At 37.1% G+C, this 25,683-nt stretch overlaps 1 protein-coding gene across 1 annotated transcript; it reads left to right on the top strand.

Annotated features, from left to right (window-relative positions):
* Positions 1-305: 305 nt before the first annotated feature.
* LOC134646913 (regulator of G-protein signaling 8-like) lies at positions 306-25,045 on the top strand. The gene is made up of 5 exons (XM_063500952.1): positions 306-560; positions 15,896-16,009; positions 17,593-17,654; positions 21,247-21,413; positions 22,051-25,045. The coding sequence occupies exons 2-5, from the start codon at positions 15,909-15,911 to the stop codon at positions 22,243-22,245; spliced, it is 525 nt and encodes a 174-aa protein (XP_063357022.1). The 5' UTR covers positions 306-560; positions 15,896-15,908; the 3' UTR covers positions 22,246-25,045.
* The last annotated feature ends 638 nt before the right edge of the window (positions 25,046-25,683 follow it).

Here is a 25,683-nt window from a genome sequence, read left to right as displayed (position 1 = left end):
CCCTAATGTCCTAAAATACCTCACAATCAAACCAATTTCAACAGTTCTTAGAGTGTTAATCTCAAACAAATAGTTTTAGTTTCCTCTTGAGAATTTTGGGTAGTCAACCTTAGGCATCAGTAGCCACCCACAGCTGTATTCCTGCGCTACATTTACGTTCCCATCTTTTCAAACGCAACCTCACTGACATCACCGAACAGCACCTCTCCTCTCCACAGATGTGCTCTGGGCTGTCCTTGGAGATTTCCCCATGAAAACAAAGCTCTCCTCCCCTACGACTCTCTCTCTGTTTCCAGCCCCACTCTCTGCCTCCATCCATCTCAGCTGCTCTCTCCCCCCCACCTCACAATTTCACACCAATGAGCATGCCGCATGTAGCTCCCACTCACTGGCATCAGAAACACTAGATATCTTCAGTGCTGAGCAGTACAGTTTCACACAAATACACAACAGCATTGGCTAGACGGAGGCTGCGTTCAGCCAAAAGGCACGTTGGGGATAGGCAGTGATAAAAAAGAGGGGGAGAAAGAGTCCAGCTGCTCTCTCACACCGGACTCAAGGTAAAGGATCCATATTAATTTATTGGGTGACAGAGTGTTATGTAATTCTGTTGTAGACACCGAGCTCCAGGCATTATGTAGGTCTTTGTTATTCTTGATGGTTCACAGCACGGATTATTATGTGTAGCTTTGAATGGAGGCTTACTAGTAAATCAGGGAAAACACTGTTGACTAAGTGATATGACGTCTTTGGGGCTAATATTGGAAACACTAATGAAACTATTATGGGAGAGTAATTGAAGTTTTGAAAATCAGTGTCATGCAGCTAATTTTAAGGAGTGTTTGTGTACACTGCCAGTCTAAATGTCTTCCTAAGTGTTTTCTTATTTACACATGCTTTCAATTCCGTTTCCTGTAAGCACTCCTGAAAATCAGTTCACACCCTCCCACTTTCCCTCCCTTGATTCTGGTAGCTCTGAGGGCTTTTCAGTCCAGTAAATGTCACTCAGCACTGCTATCAATAACGGAGAAGGGTTTTGAAGTCTACACAAGTGGCATCTGAGGGTGAGGTTGCATCCCGAACCTTCCTAAACTCCTAATCCTTATTACCTTTTTTCAGCCATTGATTTGATTAATAAAGGGTCAATTCACCTAAAATATGGAATGACTTTTTTTTAAATTTCTATCACTTTCCTCTGTGAACCTTTAGCCAGTTTTACTTGTACTTGACAAGGAAACCCTATTTTCTGAGAGTCGTACTGATAATTTTTTTTAATAGTAGGATCTCTACATTGGAAGGGAGCCTTCACATCCTGTCAGTGGTGGTTCTAGACTCTGGATGGGCAAAGTAAAAAAAAAAAAAAAGAACATTAACCCCCAGCAGAAATGCATTTAGTCAATTCAATCAAAAAATGTGCAAAATGTCACCGCAAAATGTGCAAACACATGCAGTTTGTTGGGAATGGGGCAAACAATTTAACGTTATTTTAACGAGATTAACGCTGACAGCACTAGTAAAGTTTAGATTAGTCAGTTTTAACAATGCTACCGTGAGTGTTTTTTGGGCAGTAGTAGTAGTAGTAATAGTAGTAAAGGTACACTGTGTAAAATCTCACCGAAAGATGTCAGTGTATTGCAAATTGCAGTCAACTGAATTCTGTTAGCTTATTGCTCCTAACTAAAGTGCATTATCCTAGTGGCCGGTGTAGGACAATCAACTCTGCCTCCAGTTTTTCTGTAGTGGATGTAGGCCACTATGTTTGCAATGTATCAGTATGTTTGCAGTGTCAATATGTTGGGTGGGAAGGAGATTCTGTTACCCTTAGTTAGTGAAACTTTGTTGTTAATGTTCTTGAAGGAACACTTAACTAATAATTTACATACTACGTGAGAATGTAATGAAACTGTTTATCAGAGGGAAAATCTGATTTTTAGCACACTGGCTAAAATTAGCTAACACGTTAGCTTATAACCAGTTGCTGTTGTTGTTCTGTTTTGTTTTGTGTTTTTTGTCCTTGTCAGCTGTTCAGTGACAGGTGGGTCACATGTCTAATCTGCTGACAATACGTAATTTTGACAGTAATAATAAATGAGTACGTTTATACATGTTTTTATGTGTTAGAGTCCTGAATTCAGTTCAGGATATGAAGTTTCAGATGAGAAGGAAGAGGATAATGTTTTATGTAGCTCCTCTGGCTTCACGTTTTTGCTTCTTTGTTTCATCATTTGAGAAGAGGTTCCAATTCATCATAGGTATGAGCCTTCATATCCTGAGTCAGAAAGTGCAGGCATGAATTAAAATTTGCCTTCATGCCACATAAATGCCTATAAGAACTACTTACAGTATGTGTCCAGTCTGTTGTTATTTGGATACAATGTGATTAGACAGAGTTCCAGTGCCCATCACTGTATTGCAGTCACTGTATTCAAGATGGGCGGGGCAACATGGTGGCTTTAACAAATGCCTGCTCTTAGGTATTTTTAATGGATTATTTTCAAGTGTATGAGGATGAAGAAGTTTTTTTGGGAAGATGTTATTACATACTAATCAATGTATTTGTATTTGTACAACACTGTTGTGTCGATAAAGCATATGCCAGAATTGTGTCCCTGTGCACCAGTGATTTAAGGTGAGCATTATGCAATGTACCCAGTTCAATTCCAGTGAGGGACTTCTGTCACGTTTCATTCTCTTTGCTCTCTGTCCTCATGTTCTGTGCCTGTCCCAGCTGCCAGTTGTCACAAAAAAAGAAGAAAAAAAAGGCCTAATCCCTTGGCATTACATTTCCCATAAAAGATTATTTGACTTAACACATTAGTTTTATGTTATTGTATGATTGTCTGACATTGCCTCTACAAATAAAGTACAATCACCATAATGCATTTTGCAGAACATGTTAACAGTTCTGTTGTACTGTAATCTTTTTTATAAGATTGAAGAAAATCACATATTTTTTAAAATTAGCATTGTCACCACAAGTGCACCACTGTAGCTCAGCAATGGAAGTCAGCGTATTCTTGTTACATTTGTATGAAACACAGTTTTAAATCCTGCTGAAATGAAATGCTTTTAGTAGACACAATATGAGGCCTAGGAGTGAATCTGATTTTCTGCAATTTAAAATAAGTCTCTGGAACAAACTGATTACAAAAATGACTGAAGGCGGGCTGAGAAAAAGAGACACGCTTACAGCTTGTAGTAGTGAGCAGTTAACCGAACAAAGCATTTTGACACTTAGGCCAATGAACCCAGGTAAAGCAAGACAAAACACAAAACACTAGACTAGCCTACTGTGAGAAAAAAGACACAGTGGAAAAAAAACCGAAGAAAAAAAAATTCATTCAGTCTAGTCACATCTCATCATTTTCAGATTTAGCCCACAGGAGATGACAAGCTCTAATTTTATCACCAAGCAAAATGTTCTCCACAAGCTAATGCAAGTCATTGCCGTGCCCTTATCATCCTAAACATGCGTGTGCTTTTAATAGTTCTGTGCAGCCAGTGACAAGCAGATTTACTTGAGTGTAATCTGACATAGCTCTGAGATAAATACTTGGCCAACGACTGGGCAGCCTTGTTCGCCCTCCCTTTACACCCGAGGTGAGTGACAGTGGTAAGGGCTCCCGGTGGTCACTTGAGAACTGTGGGAGGTGAAAGCAAAGATGTGTAACACATTATTAAAGCACAGAATGTAAGGATTTCAAGAGGCATACCAGGTTATCACAGTCAGTGTGAATACCTAAAATATCAAGATCAGCAATGCTTTGACAGAAAACTAATCATCAGCTGTTGCTGGGGTCGACTTTGGTATAAAAAAGCATGAAAGTGTCTGTGTGTCTGTATGTGTGTAATATTGTATATGTAATGCAAAATATTTAATAGCTGTACTTATGAAGCAAAACATTGCCAAAGAAAAGTATCACCAAACTCTGCAGTTGGTTTATTAATGTAGCTGATTAAGTTTATTGTTAATCATAAGGTTGATTTACCATGAGCTTAATCAACTTAATGAACCCATAAAAAGCACCTAGGTGGACAAAACCATTAGTGCCGCTTTAACTATTCACATTATCTCTGATAGCCAATGTACACCAGTCAAAATGCTTTTGCTACAGTAGCATCAAACTCTGAATGAATTATCCCTCAGAGCAGCAAACTGCTTCAATGAACTGCACTTTTCTAATTCTGGGCTAAGGAAATTATAATGCTCCTCAATATTTTTAGTTTGTACTTGTAGAGGTCTTTAGAAGTTGATCATATTGATGCACAAAAGTGGTGATGAGTGTACATGAGTAATTTTGAAATTAGGAGACACCAAAGAGGGTTCCTGTGATGAGTCCCCCAAAATATCAATCTATCATACTATATATCTAATACGTTTGTTTGAGCAAGGATGACAGGACACCCATACCAATAATTGTCTTTTTAATTATTTTCAGTGTTTTCATATTACATTACATTCACTTCTTTCTTTGTAACTTTCAAGAATCTTCATCTTTCTTCTTGGAACTTTATTTTTTAAGGGGAATAGAAAAATAAGAATTTGACTGTTCAATGTAAATCACTGTCTTTATTTCTAATGTGCATAATACAGTGAATCATCTAAATTTCTAATATTTGTCCAAAAGAACAGCTCTGTTTCTCCTCGGTCCAAACTAAGTCTTTCGACAAGTTGGTCTTGCAGCTCCTGCAGCCATCTTTGAACCACATTCAGACATCTTTTTTGAAGCCTTTATCTAACTCAGTGATGACAGTCCATAGCATTAATTTCAGCTGCCAACATAAAAAGTGCATGTAGAGTCCTATAAAATTAAAAAATAAACAAAGAAATAAAGAATGGCATGCCATTGAAGTGCTTATAACTGAACTCAGCAACCCCACTGTTCTAATTTCTTTTCTGTATAGGTTAAGTAAGAATTGGACTCCAAAAGACATAAGGCTATACAATGATAGTAAAACCTTTTTAGTCAGCCCTTTCCTCAGCTGATAATGTAATGAAGACATAGCAGTGAGCAGTACCCACAGGTGTCAAGGTTGGAGATTCAGAAGACAGAGATCTTTTCTGGAGAACTGCTTCTCCAATTAACTGTAAAAGAGCTTCTGAGAATCCAGGTTGGTGGTGTTCTGGTCCATCACTCAGCCACATTTGAAAAATTATCAAGGCTTTGTGCATTCTCGCCACAAAATTAGGAACTATCAAGTAAAGTTCTAAACAAGCTTGTTCCATTTTGCAAACAAGTTCTGTAAAGGAAGGTATTTAAATAGAGTATATTTCAGCAGCAAAAAGTAAAAGTATGTTTGCAAAAAGGGGTGCCAAAACTCTCTAAGCCTCTAATTTGCAATACACCACACATCAGATTTGAAAATCTGAAAATAGACCTTTAAAGGTCAATGCATGCAAGATGGCCCAAAAATTCTCACATAACTAGCACTTTTCAGGAAAACTGGGTTAACATTCCCCCAGACAAGAAGAACTCTTGGCTGTTACAAAAACTGTTTACAAGCTGTGATACTTGCTGGGGGTGAGGGGGACGGTTACTAAGTACAGACCGTGCAGTGTGCCCAAACATTTGCTTCAAGCAATTTTCCTTCTTTGTTACTTTGAAACTGTAAAAGATGGAAATAAAAGAGCAGTGCTGCTCAGGTCAGCCTTTACATATATACTCACAGTGAATGAACTTTCGACCAAACTGTGGGTGACCAAAATTGTGCGTGTCATTATATATTCGCTTGACATGAAAAGCGTAGTAGCACTCATAGAGCAGATGGGTCTTTTTTTTTCAGGATCCCAAACTAACTGCAATAACAGATAATGTTCTGTGCCCTTATATGGTCAGTGCTGTACATTTGTATTCTGTCTGAGATTAAGTTATAATCCGCTGGAGCTTGTGAAGTGAACACAGATTATGTTTCTACACAATAAACTGATAAAGAGAAGCCTGCAGCAGGGAAGTGACAATAATCTGACCATACATGAATGTACTTTTTTGAGTAGAAGGAAGATGAAAATAGTAACAGGGTGTTATGTACTGAAAAGCCCCTGGGCAGTTCTTATCCCAGGTTGACTCGTGAAGTGAGTAATGAGCTCAGGTGTTCTCATGGCAGGCCTCGGCGGACTGAGGAACTGTGGCGTTATGGAACATGATTAACTAAATGAAAATTTTAAATCTCTGACTCGAGAGTAGTTTTAGAACTCATTGCTTTTAGAATGTTGCTTCTGAGATGGAAAATGTATGGAACTTGAGAAGTCCATGACTACAAAGTTCTAAATGGAGGAAAAGAATAATAATAATAACAATAATATGACATTTTTTAAGGCACAAAAGAGGGCAGATAATTGTAGTTTTAAAGCTATTTGACTAACCAAGCGAAAATAATAGGATTTCTTTTTTTTTTTTTGCTAATTTTGCAACAACATCAAGGTTCGCTACATATCAAAACACCTGTACATGCAACTTTTGCTCATGGGTGTGACTATATATAGACCCATTCATTTTTATGGCGATGTCTAAGTTATCAGTCATAAATAGAATAAGTTATAATAAAATGATGAATCCAATAGAAAGAAAAAGAATCAGAAAAATGGACCCAAAACAATTAAACCAGATTTCATAAATGTATGTTTGGCCCATTGGATTGCTTACATCTGTCCCTGTTTTGTTTTGTATTTTCTCATGCTTTTTCTTAGTACCGTTTCTACTGCAGAGCATTTTCTGTGCTGCTCTTTTAGTGCTGTCCACACAGCTACCCAGTTACTTGCTGTAGTATTTTAATATTTTTTTTTCTTCTATCCTTCACAATTCATTCATTCATTCATTTACCATTGTACAACCTCTCTACGTTCCCTCTACATTTCGAGTTGCTGTTATGCATAAAAGCATGCCACAGTGCAATACAATGCAACTACAGTGGGAAACACTGCCTTAAATCCAAAAGACTTTACTGTAAACAGCATTCACCAAAGTTATCGGAAAATGGAATGGAACAAAATTCACATGTGAACAAAAAAACAAATTAAATAACTGAAAATAAATTGGCCATTTCTAATGCTTGGTTGAAAACTTTTGCTGGCAAGTCTTAAGCTCATGGATGTCACCAGATGCAGGTTTTCCTTTCCATCATTCTGGTAGAGGTTGATCTTGGTTTCATCTTTCCAAACAATGGTTTTCCAGAACTGTGCTGGGGTTTGTTTGTTTTTTTTGATATTTTTTAGCAAAGTCCAATCTAGCCTTTCTATTCTTGAGGTTTATGAGTGACTTGCACCTTGCAGTGAACTCTCTGTATTTACTTTCATGCCATCTTTTCTTTATGGTAGACTTGGTAGATACTCCTTCAGAGTGTTGTTCACTTCTGTGATCATTCACCACTGTTGTCTTCTGTGGACATCCAGGTCTTTTTGCATTGCTGAGTTCACCAGTGCTTTCATTCTTTCACAGGATGTACCAAATTGTAGATTTGGCCACTCCAACTATTGTAGCAATTTCTCTCAATTTTTGTAGCCTAAGGGTGGCTTTTTTCACCTGCATGGGGACCTCCTTTGAGTGAATGTTGTCTGTCCATAGCAAAATATACACCACACCTCAAATCAGCTTCAGGCCAAATATGTTTCTGTAACCAGGTAAAAAAAACTAAACTTTTTTCAGTGTCCAAACATATATAGACTTAACTGTATATCAAAAAACAGTCCTCATTTTCTCTTTAACACTTTGATTATCACCTATTCAATTTTTTGTTGAACTGGCTTTCAATTCTGACAACAGAAAGAATCTAGTCTGCAGACATTTCTGGAACAGAATGGCAGCTAACAGTTCTTCAGGGCAATGCATGTTGTGAATTGGCCTGTCCTGAGACCAGTAATAAAACTGAAATCGGCCATGATTTCTCCTTCTGTTGTTGCTAAAGGTGGCAACACATCAGATGGTCTGACACATACTTCTGTGGGCAGTCGGTTTTCCGCTCTCGTGGCCAAGTGTACACAAATGCACACAGGCGAAGGCACAAGTGCAAGACCACAGCTGTGCTCCTGTGACTCAAGTATCAAATCTGACAAGTTTGCAGCAGAGAGGGAACGGACATGGATGGACTTGCCAAAGCTGAACTGCCGAGCAGTCACCCTTATAACTTGTCATCTGAGTCACAGTGCATCTTAATTAGCCCGAAAACAGCAAAAACAGGCTTATGTAATGAATGGAGAGTAGAGCTAGACAAACAATCGCACTTTGATTGTGACATTTGGCAGCAGACTAGCCAAGATTTGAGAGTTTTCTAGTACTTTGGGGATTTGAATGGCAAAAGAAAATACTTTCTTTTGTTGTTTCTTCACTAATAATTTAAGCATAATATTAGCACTCCAGTAGCATTTCTCCTTCTATCTATGTACTAAATGTATGTACATAAAAAGATTCTGTGTGATTTTTCTTGCCATACTTGGTCCAGAAGAACTTGCTGATTCCTTAAAGAGTATTTTTGACTTATTCTCTAAAGAGCGAGAGGTCAGCACATCAAGGTGACACAGTGCCACAGAAGCAAATCAGTCAGCATGCATGAGTGGTTTTGCAGAGATAACATAAGCAACTGTACACTTTCCTTAATGTGTGTGAAAAAGAGCAAGTGTAAGGCTGACAGTGAGTGAGTGGAGTAATTAAGCAGCTCATAGATCCATTAATTAAAAGATGTGTGAATGCCAGTTCCTGTCTGGGTGTGAAGTACTCAAATGATATTGTGATGTGGTGATACTGAGACAAAGAACTAAGAAGAAAGTTTATAAAGATTTTTTTATGAGTGAAACAATAATAGCATAAGTAACATTGCATAATATATTGTTTTTGTAATATAAATATCATATAAAATAGGCATATAATAATAACTATATATTTTTCAAATGCTTTTCTTTATGATGATTATTAAGGACAGTATTACAGACACTGCAAAATCATTGTTTTTAAAGGGTGGCTCTATTATGAACATGACTATACACAACAGACTGAGCTGAGGAGCAAAAACTGTCCATATTATATAATTTACAAAAATAGAACTACAGCAGCTGGTTATTTTGGCACATGAACCACTCAGGAACAACCCTAACAAGTCTCATGTCCTAAGTAATCAGTGTAAGAGTTCCCCTCATAATAAAGTTTATTGGGGTTTTTGAGAGTGAGAGAGAAACCAAGACCATTTTACTGACATCCAACATGGTCTGGGGTTTAAAAGGTTTTATATAATAGTAACAAATAGTGGGAAGGCTGAGTCACCCTGCTAAAAGTGAAACAGTTCCTCATTATTTCAATCAGTGTTATGCGTGACCTAGACAGTGACATATTCAGGGTTGTTTCTTTAATTTAATGGCAAGATAGACAGCTCTTACTGGAACTGGAATGACATGTCACACAATGTGAGCTCTACAAAGCTTTGGGAGTTAATGTTGTTACACATTTTACGTTAGCTTATATGATTGTCTTTTTTTTTCTTTTAAGGCTCTTATTTAAAAGAGTTTGATTAAAGTGTTGGCCTATTTTGAAAATATATTTTCAAAATGAGACATATTTTCAAAATAATTACTTATTTTAATCCTCTTAGCTCTTATTATGAGCTTTGATTTTTTTTTTTTTTTTTTAATTAGACTAAACATTTGATATTCAGGGTAGAGTTTTAGGCATTGGTAACCTGCCCATGATGGTAGACATGGAGACCACACTTTCAGATAAATTCAACACCCTAGTTGGATAAGCAGTCAAGTATGGATGGATGCATGGGTTGTTAGATGGATGTCTGGCTTTGGAGAGGTGACACACTATTGTAGGATTTCTAGAGTTTTTATTTTCAATTTTTAGAGTACTTCTAAAAGTAGAAGTAGAAACAGAATAGCAGTAGTGGCAATCAAGAAGAGACAAACCTATAGTGTAAAACAGTCAATAACTTTACAATAATGGGAAACATATAAATGTTGGAATAAAGTGTGAGTGTCTTTTAGCAAAACAGAGTGCCGAAACAGTATGACGTATGCTGTGAGATGGGCTCGGAAGTAGGAAGAAAATGTAAGAGCAATGTATAAAACTTTAACTTGACAGGCTGCTATTTTTACTGGCACTCAACAGGAACAAGAGCAGGGATGTGACCTGTGCATAAGATTATCTTCTCTTAACTTGAGAGATGACCTGACATGCATGCCCTCTGCTTTTAACGTCAACGCAGCGTCACTGCCGACATATTCACCAGGTCCCTGTACATGTACCCTACGCGGTCATGCAGTGTATAGAATAGTACGACATTAATTTTTTAATCAATACGGTCCCTCTCCTTAGCACCAAATAAATGCATTTTACCAGTATACACCAGCATGCTGACAAGTAGAGAATTTTTGGATGAATATGCTATATGTACGTCAATCTAATCCCTTTTTACAGGATTTGTTTAAAAGCTGATACTACACACATACAGTGTATAGAACTGCAGAGTGTCTCTTGTCAGCATGCAAAAATGAGGACATGGAGAGACGTCTTAAAACCTGCATTGCACCAAGTTAGGTAACATCAAAGGATATTCGTATACATGCACACACACAGACGCAGCTTCCATGATCTACATGTTAACATCTTAATCCACCAACCCCACCAGGGATCTCAGACACTGGAAGTCTAGCGGATGCTTCCTGTACTTTTAGATTCACGAGGCGTACTTGTGTGTATCTGAGGCATTCGAGCGCTGTTGCTGTTTTTAGCCTCCTTCCTCCAGGAGCCAGCCTTGCTGCATGGCTGAATAGAACATGCACTGCTTCCCCCTGACTACACGGATTTGTCAGGGGTTTTTATAAATAGCTCAGCGGTAGCAGCAGCACGTGTCCGCATCATACTGCAGATGAAGAATGTACCTCACAACAGCCACGGACATACAGATTTGTCTAAACAAAGAAGAAGAGACAGGGAGAAAAGACAAAGTAGCAGGAGGAGGGCATCTGTTGCCATGATACTGACAATTTTGTCTCACCAAACAAGCTTATCAATATATAAATGTCTCTCCTTATCAATTTCACTTGATGGCCTCTGCCTGCTAAAGAATGGCACAGCCTGGCACACAAACAAAATCTAACTATAATACATAGTTTCTGTTTCTAGAACTAATGGATGAAAGATGCTGTCTAACGTGCCAGTATTTCAAATTTAAATGCTCGTGTATTATTGCCAAATATGAACAGATGCATTTCAATTTAAATCACTAATTGCGGTCTAAAGGCAATATGTTCGATGCATTATGCAATCTGCATGAAATAACCTTTCATTTTCACTGATCGCTCATAAAGGGGATGATTAAATGACTGCACTGTTTTGCAGGAAGTGCAGTTTAAAAGCATAGCTTGGTTACTACAAATTATGTTAAGTAAAGTAGCAAATAAGTAATGTAGACACTCCCCATTTGTGCTCTAACCTTAGCAGATCTGGTTTCTCGTGCACCACTAAAATGGAATGAATCCCCATCTATTCTCTGACTAGTCTTTATTCTTTGGGAGAGTATTTTAAGTGAGATTTGTTGTGAGTCTTGCAGCTTTGCGTCATTGTTTATGTCTGCTAAGTGCACCCTTGTCAGTTTTCTCACTCTTATACTGCTTTTGTAAAATTCACTCACAGACTTTATATGACTCGACAGCCCAGATTTATAAATTGACACCTAAGGATGTTCACTCATTTCCTTTTTTTTAATCACCTGTTTGAGGAAACAACACTTTTGTGATTTACTAGTAGGCCATGCTATTACATTTGAAAAGTTCATGACTGCAAACACGGCTCTGCTGACTGCAGTGCTCCTTTTGCTCTGTTGGCTAGAAGGTCCCTTACTTTACAGCACCTGCAGCAGGTGGAGTTGGGGTTTACTTGCAGCATTTATTGAAATTTATTGAAGAAGCAGCTGATTACATTAGATATTTATTGCCACAAAGTGCTTGGCAAATATAATATTTGTAGAATAGGACCTTATAAACACTATTGTTTTATTATTCATGTAGGAAAGCCTGTGCATTGCCTTTTGCTGTTTGCACACACCTAAATGCCTGTGCCCGTCCTCTGCCACGAATAGAATTAAATAAAATATGAAAAACACTGACATTTGATTTTAATCTCATAGAAACAGCCTGAATATAAGCATGGTTATTCTTTTAAGCCTAGAAAATATGAGACAAATATATTGTAAGTCAAAATTAAAATGGAATAGAAATGTTGCTGAATATGAATAAGTATTCCCAAATTGAATTTAATAATAGACAGTACTAAATAGAAATACATTATGCTTTCATTTCAGCTTGGGACTGAAATGGATTTGAATCAAACATAGACACAAGGAAATGGATTTGGTGATTACATTACTTCAGTGATAAAAAAAAAAAAAAAGTTAGCACCTTCTGCAATGTATAGATCTATGTTTCCGTGTTCCACAGCTGATTTAAAGCTACTTGACACATGTACATTTCCATCCAGGTGATGGAGTTTGCCAAACCTATTATCATTGAACACTTAACCTCATATATTTCGATAGGTTGCTTATATGCACATCAACTCTTATGAAATCTTCACCTATATGGCAGATCCAAATCAAAATGCTACAAGTGAAGAACTGCAAGGCCAAAACACATGTACGAGAGCTTGAAAGGAAGTATGTTTAAGTATCTGAAACTATGCTTCTTTAGCCTGTTAGCTTAATGGGACCAAATGCTCGTCCTGCACTAGAGGAATCAGCAGCAATCTGGTGGATGTTAATAGGTTTAAAGCTTTGCATCATCTTGTGGGGAAAATTGTGCGTAAAAGCTGCATAACAGCCACTAAATTTGACAATTTTGATTTAATATGACATTACAAATTTGTCATGTCATATTTTAAATCTTAAAGTTTAGTCTTTCTTGTGTTATTGCTATATTTGTTTCATTCTAACATCAGTCTTTTTTTATAATGTTCCTAACTACTGACGCACAACTCGGCCCTCACTAGTGATCTTTAGTTAACTACAAGTCTATACATAGTCTATTATGCTTAAAATATCCCTGCCTATTATTTTAGCTTTCCTCTCTGAAAATTAATTTTCAATAATACCTTGTGTTAAGTGCACCTTGAGAATATGACTCATATAGATGACACATAAGCTGCCTTTCTAGTTGAGTGGATTTGTTTTATATATAACATCCGACATATAACTTGGGCGTTTCTGGGGCAGGCTGCATCACATCTGCAGTGCATCTGAAACAACCCGCCTACAGTCTTTATTTAGATTTACGTTTGATGAGTAGAAAAGGTTTTTGACAGAGCATTAACTCTTAACCGAAACCCAAACAAATCTGTCATTGCACAATCTTCTAGGTTTCATTGATTGTTTTGTAACCTCATGTTCTCCTGTGTGAACATAGATTTACTTCACTGGCTTACCTCTTCCACTTAATGGCAGAGTGCTGAACAAATTTAATTAAATAGCAATACCACAAACCTTCTGCATTAGTGCAGCCCAAACATAAGTGAACGTACACTCTCTTACATGCATGCAACACCTCAAAACACCCAGGAGTGGATAGACGGAGAACAAAAAGTAATATTTTAAAGAGCTTTGGAATTCATGTGGTGGATGAAGCCCATTATGTCCAGCAAATGGATTTCGGTCAGCTAATAAACAGTACATTTCATGCAATGTTCCCACTTCAAGGTCCAAACATCAAAACAATCTAGTGCTCCAACTCCTCTGCCGCACTGATATCATCGAAGAAAAAGGGACACTAAACTGGGATAATTATCCAAAATAATGGCTTTTTATGATCGATGGACAACTACAATGAAAAGAAGGATGGAGACTCAAGCTGCTTGAGTCATTCTAAAGCTCACCAGTGTCTAATAAAGTAGCCCACTCTGGAAATGTTTACATAACAGGACTATCACCAAAGCCAAGCAAACATCCTGTGGATGTAACACTGCAACAAAGTGAGTGGACAAGACAAATCTTTACCCAAATACGTGCTACTGTCAGCAGCTGTTTACCTTAGATCAGCTGAAAGACTGGAAACAAACAAAGAGTGACTTTATTTGGCTTTTATTACAGATAAAACAGAAGTCATGCAGTCATCTGGTAAAATGTCGTAGACGGTAGGGACAACGATACTTTTCCGCACCTCTTTATCTTTGAATTCAAGGTTTTTCAGTCACAAAGGTGCCACAGTTGTATAGAATCAAGAACCTAGTCACTCTGTCTGTATTCACAAGCAATAAGTCAGTTTGTGTGTTCCATGCTCAAATGTATGTGGTGTTATTGCAAAGCAGAAGTGTTTACGAACCACAACAACTCAGTCACCAAGAAAGAAAGCCACATAAAGTCACCAATGTTTCTCCAAAACTCCTCTTGGCATTCACATCAGGACAAAAACTGTGTGCTGGGAGCTTCATGGCAGAGCAGCTTCTCTAGGTGTAACGTGTGGGTAGCTCAGTACTTTTGTTCATGTAGCGTATGTCAACTGATAGATAACTTGCAAAAATGGTTTAGCTTTTTTCCAGTTAGCAAACTAAGCATTTTATGAAAATTAAAATCTGAAATGTAATGAATGATCTACAATATCAAGACATGGTGAAAGCCAAATTACACAAATAAATATAGCATAGAATTATTAGTTAGGGTACGTCTTTTCCTCAGTGATGACAGACATCACTGGATTTAAATACACAGTAGCATTTTACAGTTAAAATTACGTAAGGAAGTAGTACTAATGACAACACTGACACTTAATGACAGTTTATTGAGACTATCCGTATTGACTTACTTTTAAAAAACAGCATCTTTATAACCATGCCCCATCTGGAGTGACCCATCTGTCCCAGAGGCAGAACAGTGACAAATTGTACATGGCAGCAGCAGTGTACAAATGAAACAGGACAGACTGTGATGAGAGATGGAGATATGGTTTGTTTCAGTGTGGTCCATGAGAGACGCTGTTTTTTTCTTTTGTTGGGGGTTGGGTGTGGGGGGAGGGGGATGGGGAGAGTGTTAATACACAGTGGGGCTTTTAAAGACTCCCCACATGTTGAATGGTCATCTAAATACTATAAACATGATACATTTATAGAGAAATCACAAATAAGCCTAGCTATTGGGTGGGTGTTCTATCACTGTGATTGGTTTAATGGTAATAAATAAGATGATGAGCAGAATAGCAGCAAAAATACATTTTTTTATTTGTTTTATCATCTATAGTGCAGGTAAAATGATCAGAAAAATTGAAAAAAAAAATCTTTACCTTTCACACTCTGTGAAACTCATTTAAAACTTTGCATCACGTGCATTACACAGCCACACCAAAACACTTTCTCAGGAAGGGAAGTTGGGTATCAGTGATGTTTGAAGCTCCATTCTGAATGAGGCAGAGCCATACGGAATCGGCTCTTTGCATATGGAGTTGCACCTGTTGTCCATGTTTAGTCCTGTCTTTTGGATTCAGTTGGCCTGCATCTTGTTTCTTTATGATCAGCTTATTCAGCAGGCCATCCATCATCATTTGAGAACTTATAAATACACCATCTGAAGGAACAGCCCAATTACGCAAAGACAAAACATATGATTAGCCACCTTGGTAACAGCAACTATGTAAGAGCAAGGTTCTTGTTAGCAGAGGTGTTTCCGGTATATTATAAATAGCATGGCACAGGGAAAAGCAAGAAGGGGTTGGGGGTAGGGGGTCCAGTGGAGAAGGTTGGAGGTGTGTTGTGGTTAAAGTGCTGTGAATGATTTTGGAGCACAGGTTCAGTCCTGATGCAGGTAGTGTTACATAAAGGGGCGACTCTTGCAAAGTACCAAGACAATATGGAAAATGATGCAAAAGTCAGTTTTCATGATTTAAAAAAAAAAATTGTTGAAAACCATTAAATACTGTGTTCTTTTTCAGCAAAATTTGCACCATGAAGACCAGACTAGGCTGCCTGTCCCACAAATCTGACTCCTACAATGACTTCTCAGAATTCCTGCCTCCAGCCCACGAAACCACAGCCAGGTGTCTGAAGTGAGTTTGCCAGAAAAAAAGCCTTCCTGTGCTGGTTTTATGAGACTACAAATTATGTTTGTGCTTGACCTGTTGTTGTGTAAAATAATTAGAATTATCAGACCTTTCAAGGAAAAGTTGCCTTTAAGACTTCCTTTAATTTGAGGTGATATGAATGTAATTTATTGCTTTACATTTGAGCAGTATGTCGGCAAAAGTATTATACATTCTGAGAATGACACAAGTATTATTTTTATTATTATAGTTATTATTATTATTAATGCAAGTCCTAAGTTATAACATATTTGCAAGAATCACCCTTGGCATTTACTAGAGGACATAACTTCAACGGTGCAATGTCCTGCTGTAATGACTGTATGAATGTTACTGCTGCACTAAACCATTCTGTTTGTTTGTCTGCCCAACCTAAGTTGGCAAACAAATGCACTTTAGGCTTCGAAGCTGTCTGATTCTTATCTATATCAGATATTATGATATCATCATATTGCCTAGCACCCACCTATAAACTGGCTGAAATTTATAGCATGTATAGCATTTTATAAAATTGTCTTTGGTCAGTTTAATTTCACCACAATGACATGTAATATATCAAAAATAATATAATAATATTATATAATGTTAAATAACTGTTTTTGGTATTTCCAAATTGTGTTTACGGCCTCGAAATTACATTATATCATATGGCATATTATGAAGTCAAGCTTACTGTACTTTGGGGTTACATCAAAACTTTAATGTTGGATCAGTAACCTTCTAAATGTATGTTAGGCGATGGCATTTCAAGCTGTGTGAATTGATCCAACCAACCTTCCAGTCGTTTTTTTAAAGCATGTCAAAGAATTTTTTTGTCAGGTGCATGTTACACATACGTACAGGTTCACCATAATGCATGTAAATACAGATTCATAGTGAAAATTAAAAAGTTCTCTTTTATAGATCTGCTTACAAAATATTTCATTGAATTTAATCTTGCATGCTACTTTTTATGATTTTTATTCTTTTGACAATGAAACACACAGTCCCTTAATCATATATAGATTACTTATATTTGCTTACATTGATTTCCATATATATATATAAACACTCAATTTTTTAAAATCTTTTCTTAATGTGATTAACTGTATGAGCCAAAAGCACAAACAGAGCAAACTGTACAGCATAGTTGTCTGTTTAACATAGCCCTTTTTGCACTTAGGCTCAGTAATAGTTATAAATCAAATAAATATTATTTTGGCCAGTTGAAAAAAGGTACACAGTCAGATGTTCTAACACATCCTCACTAAAGAAACTTGTGGCATTGTTTTCAAATATTTCAGACTGCTATACACATGCTATACTAATGTAAAGACATTAATCATTTTATTGTAGCTCTGTTGTCTCCTCCAATCTTTAAAAGTAACCTGGTATTTGAAATATTTTATGGCCTTGAGAAGAAGGATTAGTATGAGGAGGACTTAATCATGCATTAAACTCAGCTGCCATTCAAGAATTTATATAAAACACTGCAGAGGACTCAAAATACATTAAAGCATAGTTGTTGATTAGCATGTAACTGAGGCACTTCTTGTCTTTCTCTCCATCAGACTATCAACCGATGAAGTTGTTCGATGGTCTGAATCATTCGATAGCCTCCTCACTCACAAGTGTAAGTGAACACTTTCTATTTTCTGTGGGAACAGTTCGTACTGCACCAAACACCCATAGCCAGCCCCAAGAAAATGAAAGCCACCTTATACAGAAGTAAACGAGCCCCTTTCAGTTTCTTTAATACTTTCTATTTTTCACTCAGGACAAACAAATTTTACTGTTCTCCTTTCAAGCCCATGTTATGCAAGTGTGTCATTTCTTTGTTGTTAAGAGTCCGTGCCGCATAATGAGTCACATCCTCGTCTTTGACCTTCCCCTTGGACCAAACAGACAGCAGCATGCACTCACAACTCACACGTCTGTCTGCACAAATGGGTCATGTATTTATTTTCTGCTGACAAGCCATGTGACGTAACGTCTTTGACAGAAAACTCTGAACTAAAAGAGTAAAGGGCACATCCACTTGGTGAGAGTCGGATCAACTCAAATCAAATTCAAATATTTTCCTCCTACAATTAGGATGCTCGTGTCTTGCTGAACCTCAAAGGTCAAATTCATTTTTTTAAAACCAATATAGAAATCAATCGTCATTTGTAGGAAGTGAACTTTTAATCTAGGCTGCTTGACGTCCTATCCACGTTTCCTGGAACAACTCAAAATCTTGGGTCAGTCAACTAATACTGGATGAGTTTAATGATACCTTCGGGACTGTTGACCCCAAGTAACATTTGATGAGCTGACAGCTTTCTCTTCCTTATTGTACGTATGCATACATGTACATAGATCAAGCACACAATTTACAACATATGCTTCCCTAAAAATGGTAATAAAAACACTGTATACCTGTCCAGTTATATGACCAATGATTGTGGCAATAATGTGTCAGTATCTGTAGCAAGGCGAGAGAAATACTATAAAATGTTTTTTGATAAAGAAACACATGAGGTTATAACTAGCTATTCGTTTGGTTTTTTTGCCAATTATTCTGCCAAATATTGTCTCAAATAATTAAAATCATTGATTTGTTATACATGAATATTACCAGACATGAGTGAGCTTGAATTGCTGAATATTTGGTGAATGATGAAATGTCTAAAACCATAACGTGATTATCCCAGTATTTCTATTACAGGAAAGGTTTAGGGTGTCCATCATTGTACCATTTCACTTTTTTAAAGTTCACCCAGGACCATCTTTATTTTTACTGTCCTTGCTAACTAAATGTCAATCCACAGTTACCCTCTTTTTTTGTTTTTTAATTGAAATGCTAGGTGAATGCTTTAGCTGGGTGTCTGTGAATTCTGTTCTTAGTACAATTATATGAAATTCATTCCTCTTTACATACTGTACAATTTAGGGCTTTTCCAGGTGAAAGATACCAGGGTTTATGAACGGTTACAAACCTGGCAGATTAAAAAACACATATTTCCCTCTGTTGTTTCCTCATCATTTCACCAGCAAAGACAATAAAGAACAAGACTTTAAAACACACCATAATTCTCATACATACACCAAAACTGGTGTATGTAAGTCCTATCCAAATCAATATATCCTTGTTGCACGGTGTTACTTGCACTTTTAAGATTGCTGTCAGTTAATAGACACTGAAATATTAACTCCCAAGTCAGTAATACGCGTGTAGTTATTAGTTATTGTTTTGGACAAGATTTTTGCAAAAATTAGTAAGAGTTGGAGTCCAAAGGGTGGGTGGCAACAGCTGCATCCCAGTTTTGTTCAGTGATGAACTCCATAACACTAGGCTAACAAATGGTAGTCTTGAATGAAGCAAAGTCATACTCACTTGAACAGCTTTATTAAAATTGAGGTTATGACATAACACATCAGTTTGACACACAACAAAATAATGTTTCCCAGGCAAAACTAGAGGATTTCCCTAGACACAGGGAGCGTGATGCACCTGTGCATCCTGTTTCAACTGACCAAGCATTAGAGCAGCACACTAAAAAATGTAGATACAAACACACACACATATTTGGATTACATAAGTGATGTTAAATCAATAGGAACAGAGTGCTGGATGTTCCTGTAATAAGGTATTAACCTTAATTTGCTTTAAAAGGAATACTGTGTATTTCATCTGGATGCATTCAACCTGTGGGCACTGTTAGCTAATATGTGACTTGTTAGAACAAAATAACAAGCAATACCTTTTTTTTATGCATAACAGATTAAGAGAAAAAATACTGAGAGGAAAAAAACGTTAATATTTCTGTACCAGAGATGTCTAAAATAGACAGGAGAAATAAGTAACTTATGGTCCACAACTTTCTTAAGGATTTAGCAAATTGATGGAGGTTTCGAAATGGACTGTAAATGTCTGAAATGGTGGGATCTGGGGAGAGGTTTTAAAGCAAAAGGATGACAGTGACTGTTTTAAAGAAATCTGGCATGCACACAGAAGATAGAGACAGGCTGATAATGGACAGGAGGTGGAGGTGATAAGTAGAACCTCATTAAAAGATTTGCAACGAATATCAATTGGGCATGAAGAAGTGCACATATGCAAACTATATCTGGCAGATCTGTCATGGAAATTGGATAAAACTCAGACAACGGGGTGGGCTGAGACACTTGGACAAATTGGAAGGTTCCTGGCTTGAACTGTGATCTGATACCATTGACCTTACCAGCAAAAAAAAAAAAAAAAAAAAAAAATCACAGTCATGACTGAGCAGGAGTAAGAAGTCTGGTGATGGTGTCTAACAGGAACCTAGAATTGTGCCCATGTGCTTGTTAGTGCTTATATAGACATAGAAGTGGATTGCTCGTGTATCTTTAACATAAAACAGGTTTATTTTTGTTTCATTTATCTACAAACAACCTTCAAATAGCACAAAAATCTGAGAAGCAACCTAAACGTAACAGTTCATGTGCAAAAACCTGACATCAACCTATACTTGTTCACAGACAAATATGGCAAAACGTCCATTAAGTTGATATCCAACAGTGATTTAGTGCTACTGGAAATGTTTAGCTCCAGTTCTCGCACTCATTTGTGATAAACGAGGTCCCAAATGATACAGAAAACATATTCATATTCTTCTGTCAGTCATCCTCAAATAAATGAAGTGTGATATTTTTTGTCTGATTTTGGTTTAATTGAGTTCTCTTTTTTTTTTTTTGGGGGGGGGGGGGGGGGGGGGGGGGGGGGGGGGGCTTTAAAGTTGTTTTTTTTTCTCATGCTTTTGTTGGTAAGAAGAACAAAGCATTATAATGGGTTTACAAATTTCCGAGCACCACGGTAAGCGTATATGCTGTTGGAGGCCAATCAAGACAGTATTGCTACATAAAACATGCTTTGCACCGTGTTAAGAGGTAAACACCAGAAAGGGTGGAAATGACATGTCAGCATGACACAGGCACAAAGAAAAACATGCCCCACTTCTCATAACGTCAACAGGGAGCACATTAATTACTCACTTATCTTGGCTGACAAAAATGTGTTCTCTTTGTGGGAGTATTTTGTTCTGATTTATTTATGGTGTAACTATAATACAATTTCCTGCTTATGTTCAGCCTACAACAACGGATAATAAAGGGTAAAATGAGCTGCTGTGCAGAAACGTGAGTCTTATGTGTTTTTGTTTTTTACATTCTTTAACTTTTTGATTCATTTTTTTTGTTCTCAGATGGGCTGGCAGCTTTCCGGACATTTCTTAAGTCAGAATTCAGTGATGAGAATATTGAGTTTTGGATGGCCTGTGAAGACTACAAAAAAATCAAGGGCTCAGCTAAGCTGGTGTCAAAAGCAAACAAGATATTTAAGGAGTTTGTTGAGGTTCAGGCACCAAGAGAGGTGAGTTAATGCAGTTTTCTACAGACTTGAATTGATAAAAAGACTATTAATTTTAAACCCATAATTCACTGTTTAAACCCAGTCAAAAGAAATTAAAAGATTCTTATCATGGTAACAGGATAGAAGTAGGCTGGTAGCATCTAGTGGTGATGTGCGACAAGGAAGGATAGCAGCAAGACTGAAAGGGAAGATTTACAAGATGGTAGTGAGACCTGCTATGATGGTTTGGCAGTGTCACTGACAAAAAGACAGAAGCTGGCACTATAGGTGGAGGAGTTGCAGATACTAAGATGTCCACTGGGACTGACCAAGATTTGCAGGATTAGAAAAGAGTACATCAGAGGGACAGCTCAAGTTGAGTGGTTTGTAGACAAAGTTTGTAGGCAAAGAGAGGTAAGACCAAGATTGGTTGCACATATACTGGAGAGTATGGATAGTGCATATTTTGGGAAAAGGATGTTGCATATGGAGCTGCCAGGCAGGAGGAAAAGAGGAAGAGCTCAGAGGAGGTTCATGCATGTAGTTAAGGGAGACATTTTATTATTTATTATGACAAATTAACAAACTGACTATTACATTATTGAAAGTAAATGACTCTTATCCTCAAAATTATTCTTTCCTCTCTTTGTCCTGGCAGATTAACATTGACTACCGTACCAGAGAGAGGACTAAGCAGAGCCTGGCGGATCCCACCCCAACCAGCCTCAATGAAGTCCAAGGTAAAATCTACAGCCTCATGGAGAAAGACTCCTACCCACGGTTTCTCAGGTCCAAGATGTACCAGGATATAGTCAACAGGGCACAAGCGCGAGGACAACGAAGGTCTGTTTGACAAACAGTGGCAATAAAACTGGACCTCTGCTGTAGATCATTTATCCTTTGAAATCTCTTAATACTGTGAATCTGCAAGGATGGGGTGACCTGCTTGACTGTTTCCTTTATCAACACCAGCTCCATGCATGCAATCCCTCTAGATAAATTGTGTCTCTGTGGACTGCAATATAAAGTACAATGAGTGTGGATCATTATAAGCTAATGGTTTGCTGAGCAATCTGTCTGAAATATCAAAATAAAAGTACAGTATCATGCAATAATGATAGTTATCACAATATTTGCTGTGTTTTGTTAGTTCTTTAGCTATGTAAGTTATTTATTTTTATATCAGTCATGCACTATGTGATTATAGCCCAAATATTCATGTTTGGGCTATAAAATCAAATAAAAGACTCAAATAAAGAGTGGTAAGTGGTAGTTTGAATTGATATATGCATTTCTGTAGTAAAGAAACTTTACAGTCAATAAAGAAATCAAATGAGTTGTAATCAAATAGTCCTAAAAGCAAAAGAAATCCCTTTATGGTAATCTCCATGTGCACCTCTGGATTGTTACTGTTTGATCACTGCATGGAAGTACAGTTGTGACCAACTGTGAACCTGTGATTTCACAATGATCCTTAGACTTGAGAGACCAGACACCAAACTTCATATCACAGCAAGTAGTTGGATTATGACCAAGAACATATCTGTGTGTGTGTGTGTGTGTGTGTGTGTGTGTGTGTGTTCCTGTCTAGCTATCTTTGTGAGGACTGAAATCTGCATTCTACTATACTTGTGAGAACCAACAGTCACTTGTGAGGACACACTCACCGGTCCTCACAAGTTTGAAGGCCTTTTTGAGGCTCAAAATGTGGTTTTAGTGTCAGGGTTACAATTAGGTTATGGTTAGGCATTCATTTTTAATGGTTAGGGTTAGGGTAATGGGCTAGGGAAACCATTATGTCAATGAAGGTCTTCACTAAGATAGCTGAACAGGGTTGTGTGTGTGTGACTGATTACTATGGTTGTGCACTGTGAATTTTCAACATCCTAACAGTGAACATTCTGCAACCTGAATCTGAAGCTTTTTGGCCTTGCCAACACTATTTTTTCTCACCAGCTGCCTACTTCCCAAATTTGACTTGTCCAGTCCAAGTAGTCATGATGTGACCACTTGGACTGATCTGCAAAAAGCAGAGGCGGGGAAGAGGTGTGCGGAATTCTAGCCAAACTAAAACTGAGTTATTATTCTTTTTTGAATTTTCTTTCTTTCTTTCTTTTCCTTGGTAAATTCAGAACTTTTTGATCGCACCTTTGTTTACCTCTTTGATTGCAGTTGGTCAGAAATTTGTAGGAATTTTCATAGCAAAATAAATGATTTGTCTGGTTGTGGCCCGTTCACATTCTTTTACATATATTACAACCAGTAACTGTTCCTAACCTGAATGGTTATTACACATAGAAACCAGGTGTTGGTTTAAGCAACACATTTCAAGTACTCATTGGTTGAAATAAATAAAGTTTTCCTGGATAATAAACAGCACAGGTTATATAAAAGTCATTGGGTGGCCTACATGTTGTATGTTCTTTTCCAACTTATGCATCTACTCCCAACCCTCTTTTTGTGGACTTTGCAGCCCTGCATCAACCTTCTTATTTGCTTTCATTATATTACTCTGCCAAGTAGAGGGTGCTATCACAATAAAACATGGGTCACAGCAAGCAGCACAAATGTTGTGCAGGGTGTCTTTTTGAATGGGAAGAGGGTCTCTCTGCTTTATTTTCTCTCTTTTCAAGAGTTCACTGGATTTATGAATATTTCTGATATATTTTATCACTGAGGAAACTATATTGTGGTAATTATCATTATTGCTTTATTGCTCAGCCCTGCCACTACTTGTCTTACCTTGTCTGTGAAATAGACACTGTTGTATGCAGGTAATTATACCTGCTGTGGTAGTTTGTGTGTTTACAATGAACAACTAAGTGAGTGACCACTTAATATCTGAAACTGTGCCAAAATAATCAATTGCACTTCGATGTTGTTATTGCATAATACTGTGTATCTTAAACTGCAGGTAATCTGTCAGCTCATTTCACTCAGCTCAACAGGCAGAGGTTAGCTTTCACTTCTGTTCTAAATGATAAAAATTGTTTAGGCAGTCAAAGATTCCCGAATGAGATTCCCTTCATTATTTCTGGTGATTTGGTTGGTTTAAAATATGTCACTGAACTGTAATGAGTTTTTTATGGATTATCGACTAGCAAAAAAGTTTCCAAGTAGAGTTAAAGAGTAATTTAAATTCCATTCTATAATGGATTGATACCTAATTAACCAAAACAAGCAGCATAAACAGCAGACGTTCCATCAAGGTTACAATGAAATACAACGTCCTGCTGATACTCTTCCACTGAATTCCATCCAATCTTTGCTGAAAATAGTTTTCTGCATGATGCAATACTCAGATTTACTGTTTATATATTCTTAAACATGTACAGTATGTTAAACAAATACTGCAGATAACTTTATTTATAATATGTCAGTGTGCTCCTTCAGCATTTGATGTGTTTCTGCATTAGATGTGCTCCTTAACTTACCAATCCTTTAAATGAATTAAATGCAAAACTTTCCTGAGCACTTAAAGAGTGGTAAATATTTTCTTTAGTGCATGTGTACCACATAAGTCAGCCTGTTTGAAATGCCAGAAAACGGATAAAGACTAAAAAAAGCATACTGCCATATATGGTATGTTACTGTGCTCCACATGAATGTAATCTCCCTCTTCTTCTTTTTGCATTAAAAAAAATTAATCTGCATTTATTGTTGCACTGTGTGACTTCATTCTCATTATACCAAAACGGTATTAGAGTTATGAAAATGCACTCATCCACTGATCAGACACACAGACAGACGGGTTGACCTCGTTTCCCAGCCATTTTATAACAGCAATGAAAGCAGACCAAAACATTTCTAATAAATGAGAAGCTACTTCTCCATCTGCATGATTCACACCTCTGTTAAAATTAAGTGTTTGAAGAACAGATTCAAAATTGCATTGTTGGTTGTTCAATTTTTCTTTTGTATTAGAAGACTTTGCATGCTGAATATTCAGTAAATACAATCTATTGAGCACATGTGCTAATGACTTTTCAGTCTTTCTCACATAAATTCAAAGAAGTAAATGAGCTGAATGTAATTGAAAAAACAAGAGAAACCTGCATTTCCTTATTTCTTTAAATGTAAATAATTAATTTTAAAAATGAAGCAATAGGACTCTTATTATGTATATGCCATAAACTAACCTACAAACATCCTGAGCCACAGGCAGCTACATGCAAACTTTATGTCATGATCAATTTTAATTCCACTTTTTATATTGAGTTTGAAATTCCCAGCCACATCAACAATTTTCATTTTGTTCTTTCTAGCAATAAACATCCTTTTCCAGAGAACA

This window comes from Pelmatolapia mariae, linkage group LG17 (assembly GCF_036321145.2).
Source record: "Pelmatolapia mariae isolate MD_Pm_ZW linkage group LG17, Pm_UMD_F_2, whole genome shotgun sequence".
In the NCBI taxonomy this organism is placed as follows: Eukaryota; Metazoa; Chordata; class Actinopteri; order Cichliformes; family Cichlidae; genus Pelmatolapia; species Pelmatolapia mariae.
The sequence above is the reverse complement of the archived record's forward strand: the minus strand, read 5'-3'. Positions and strand labels throughout refer to the sequence as shown.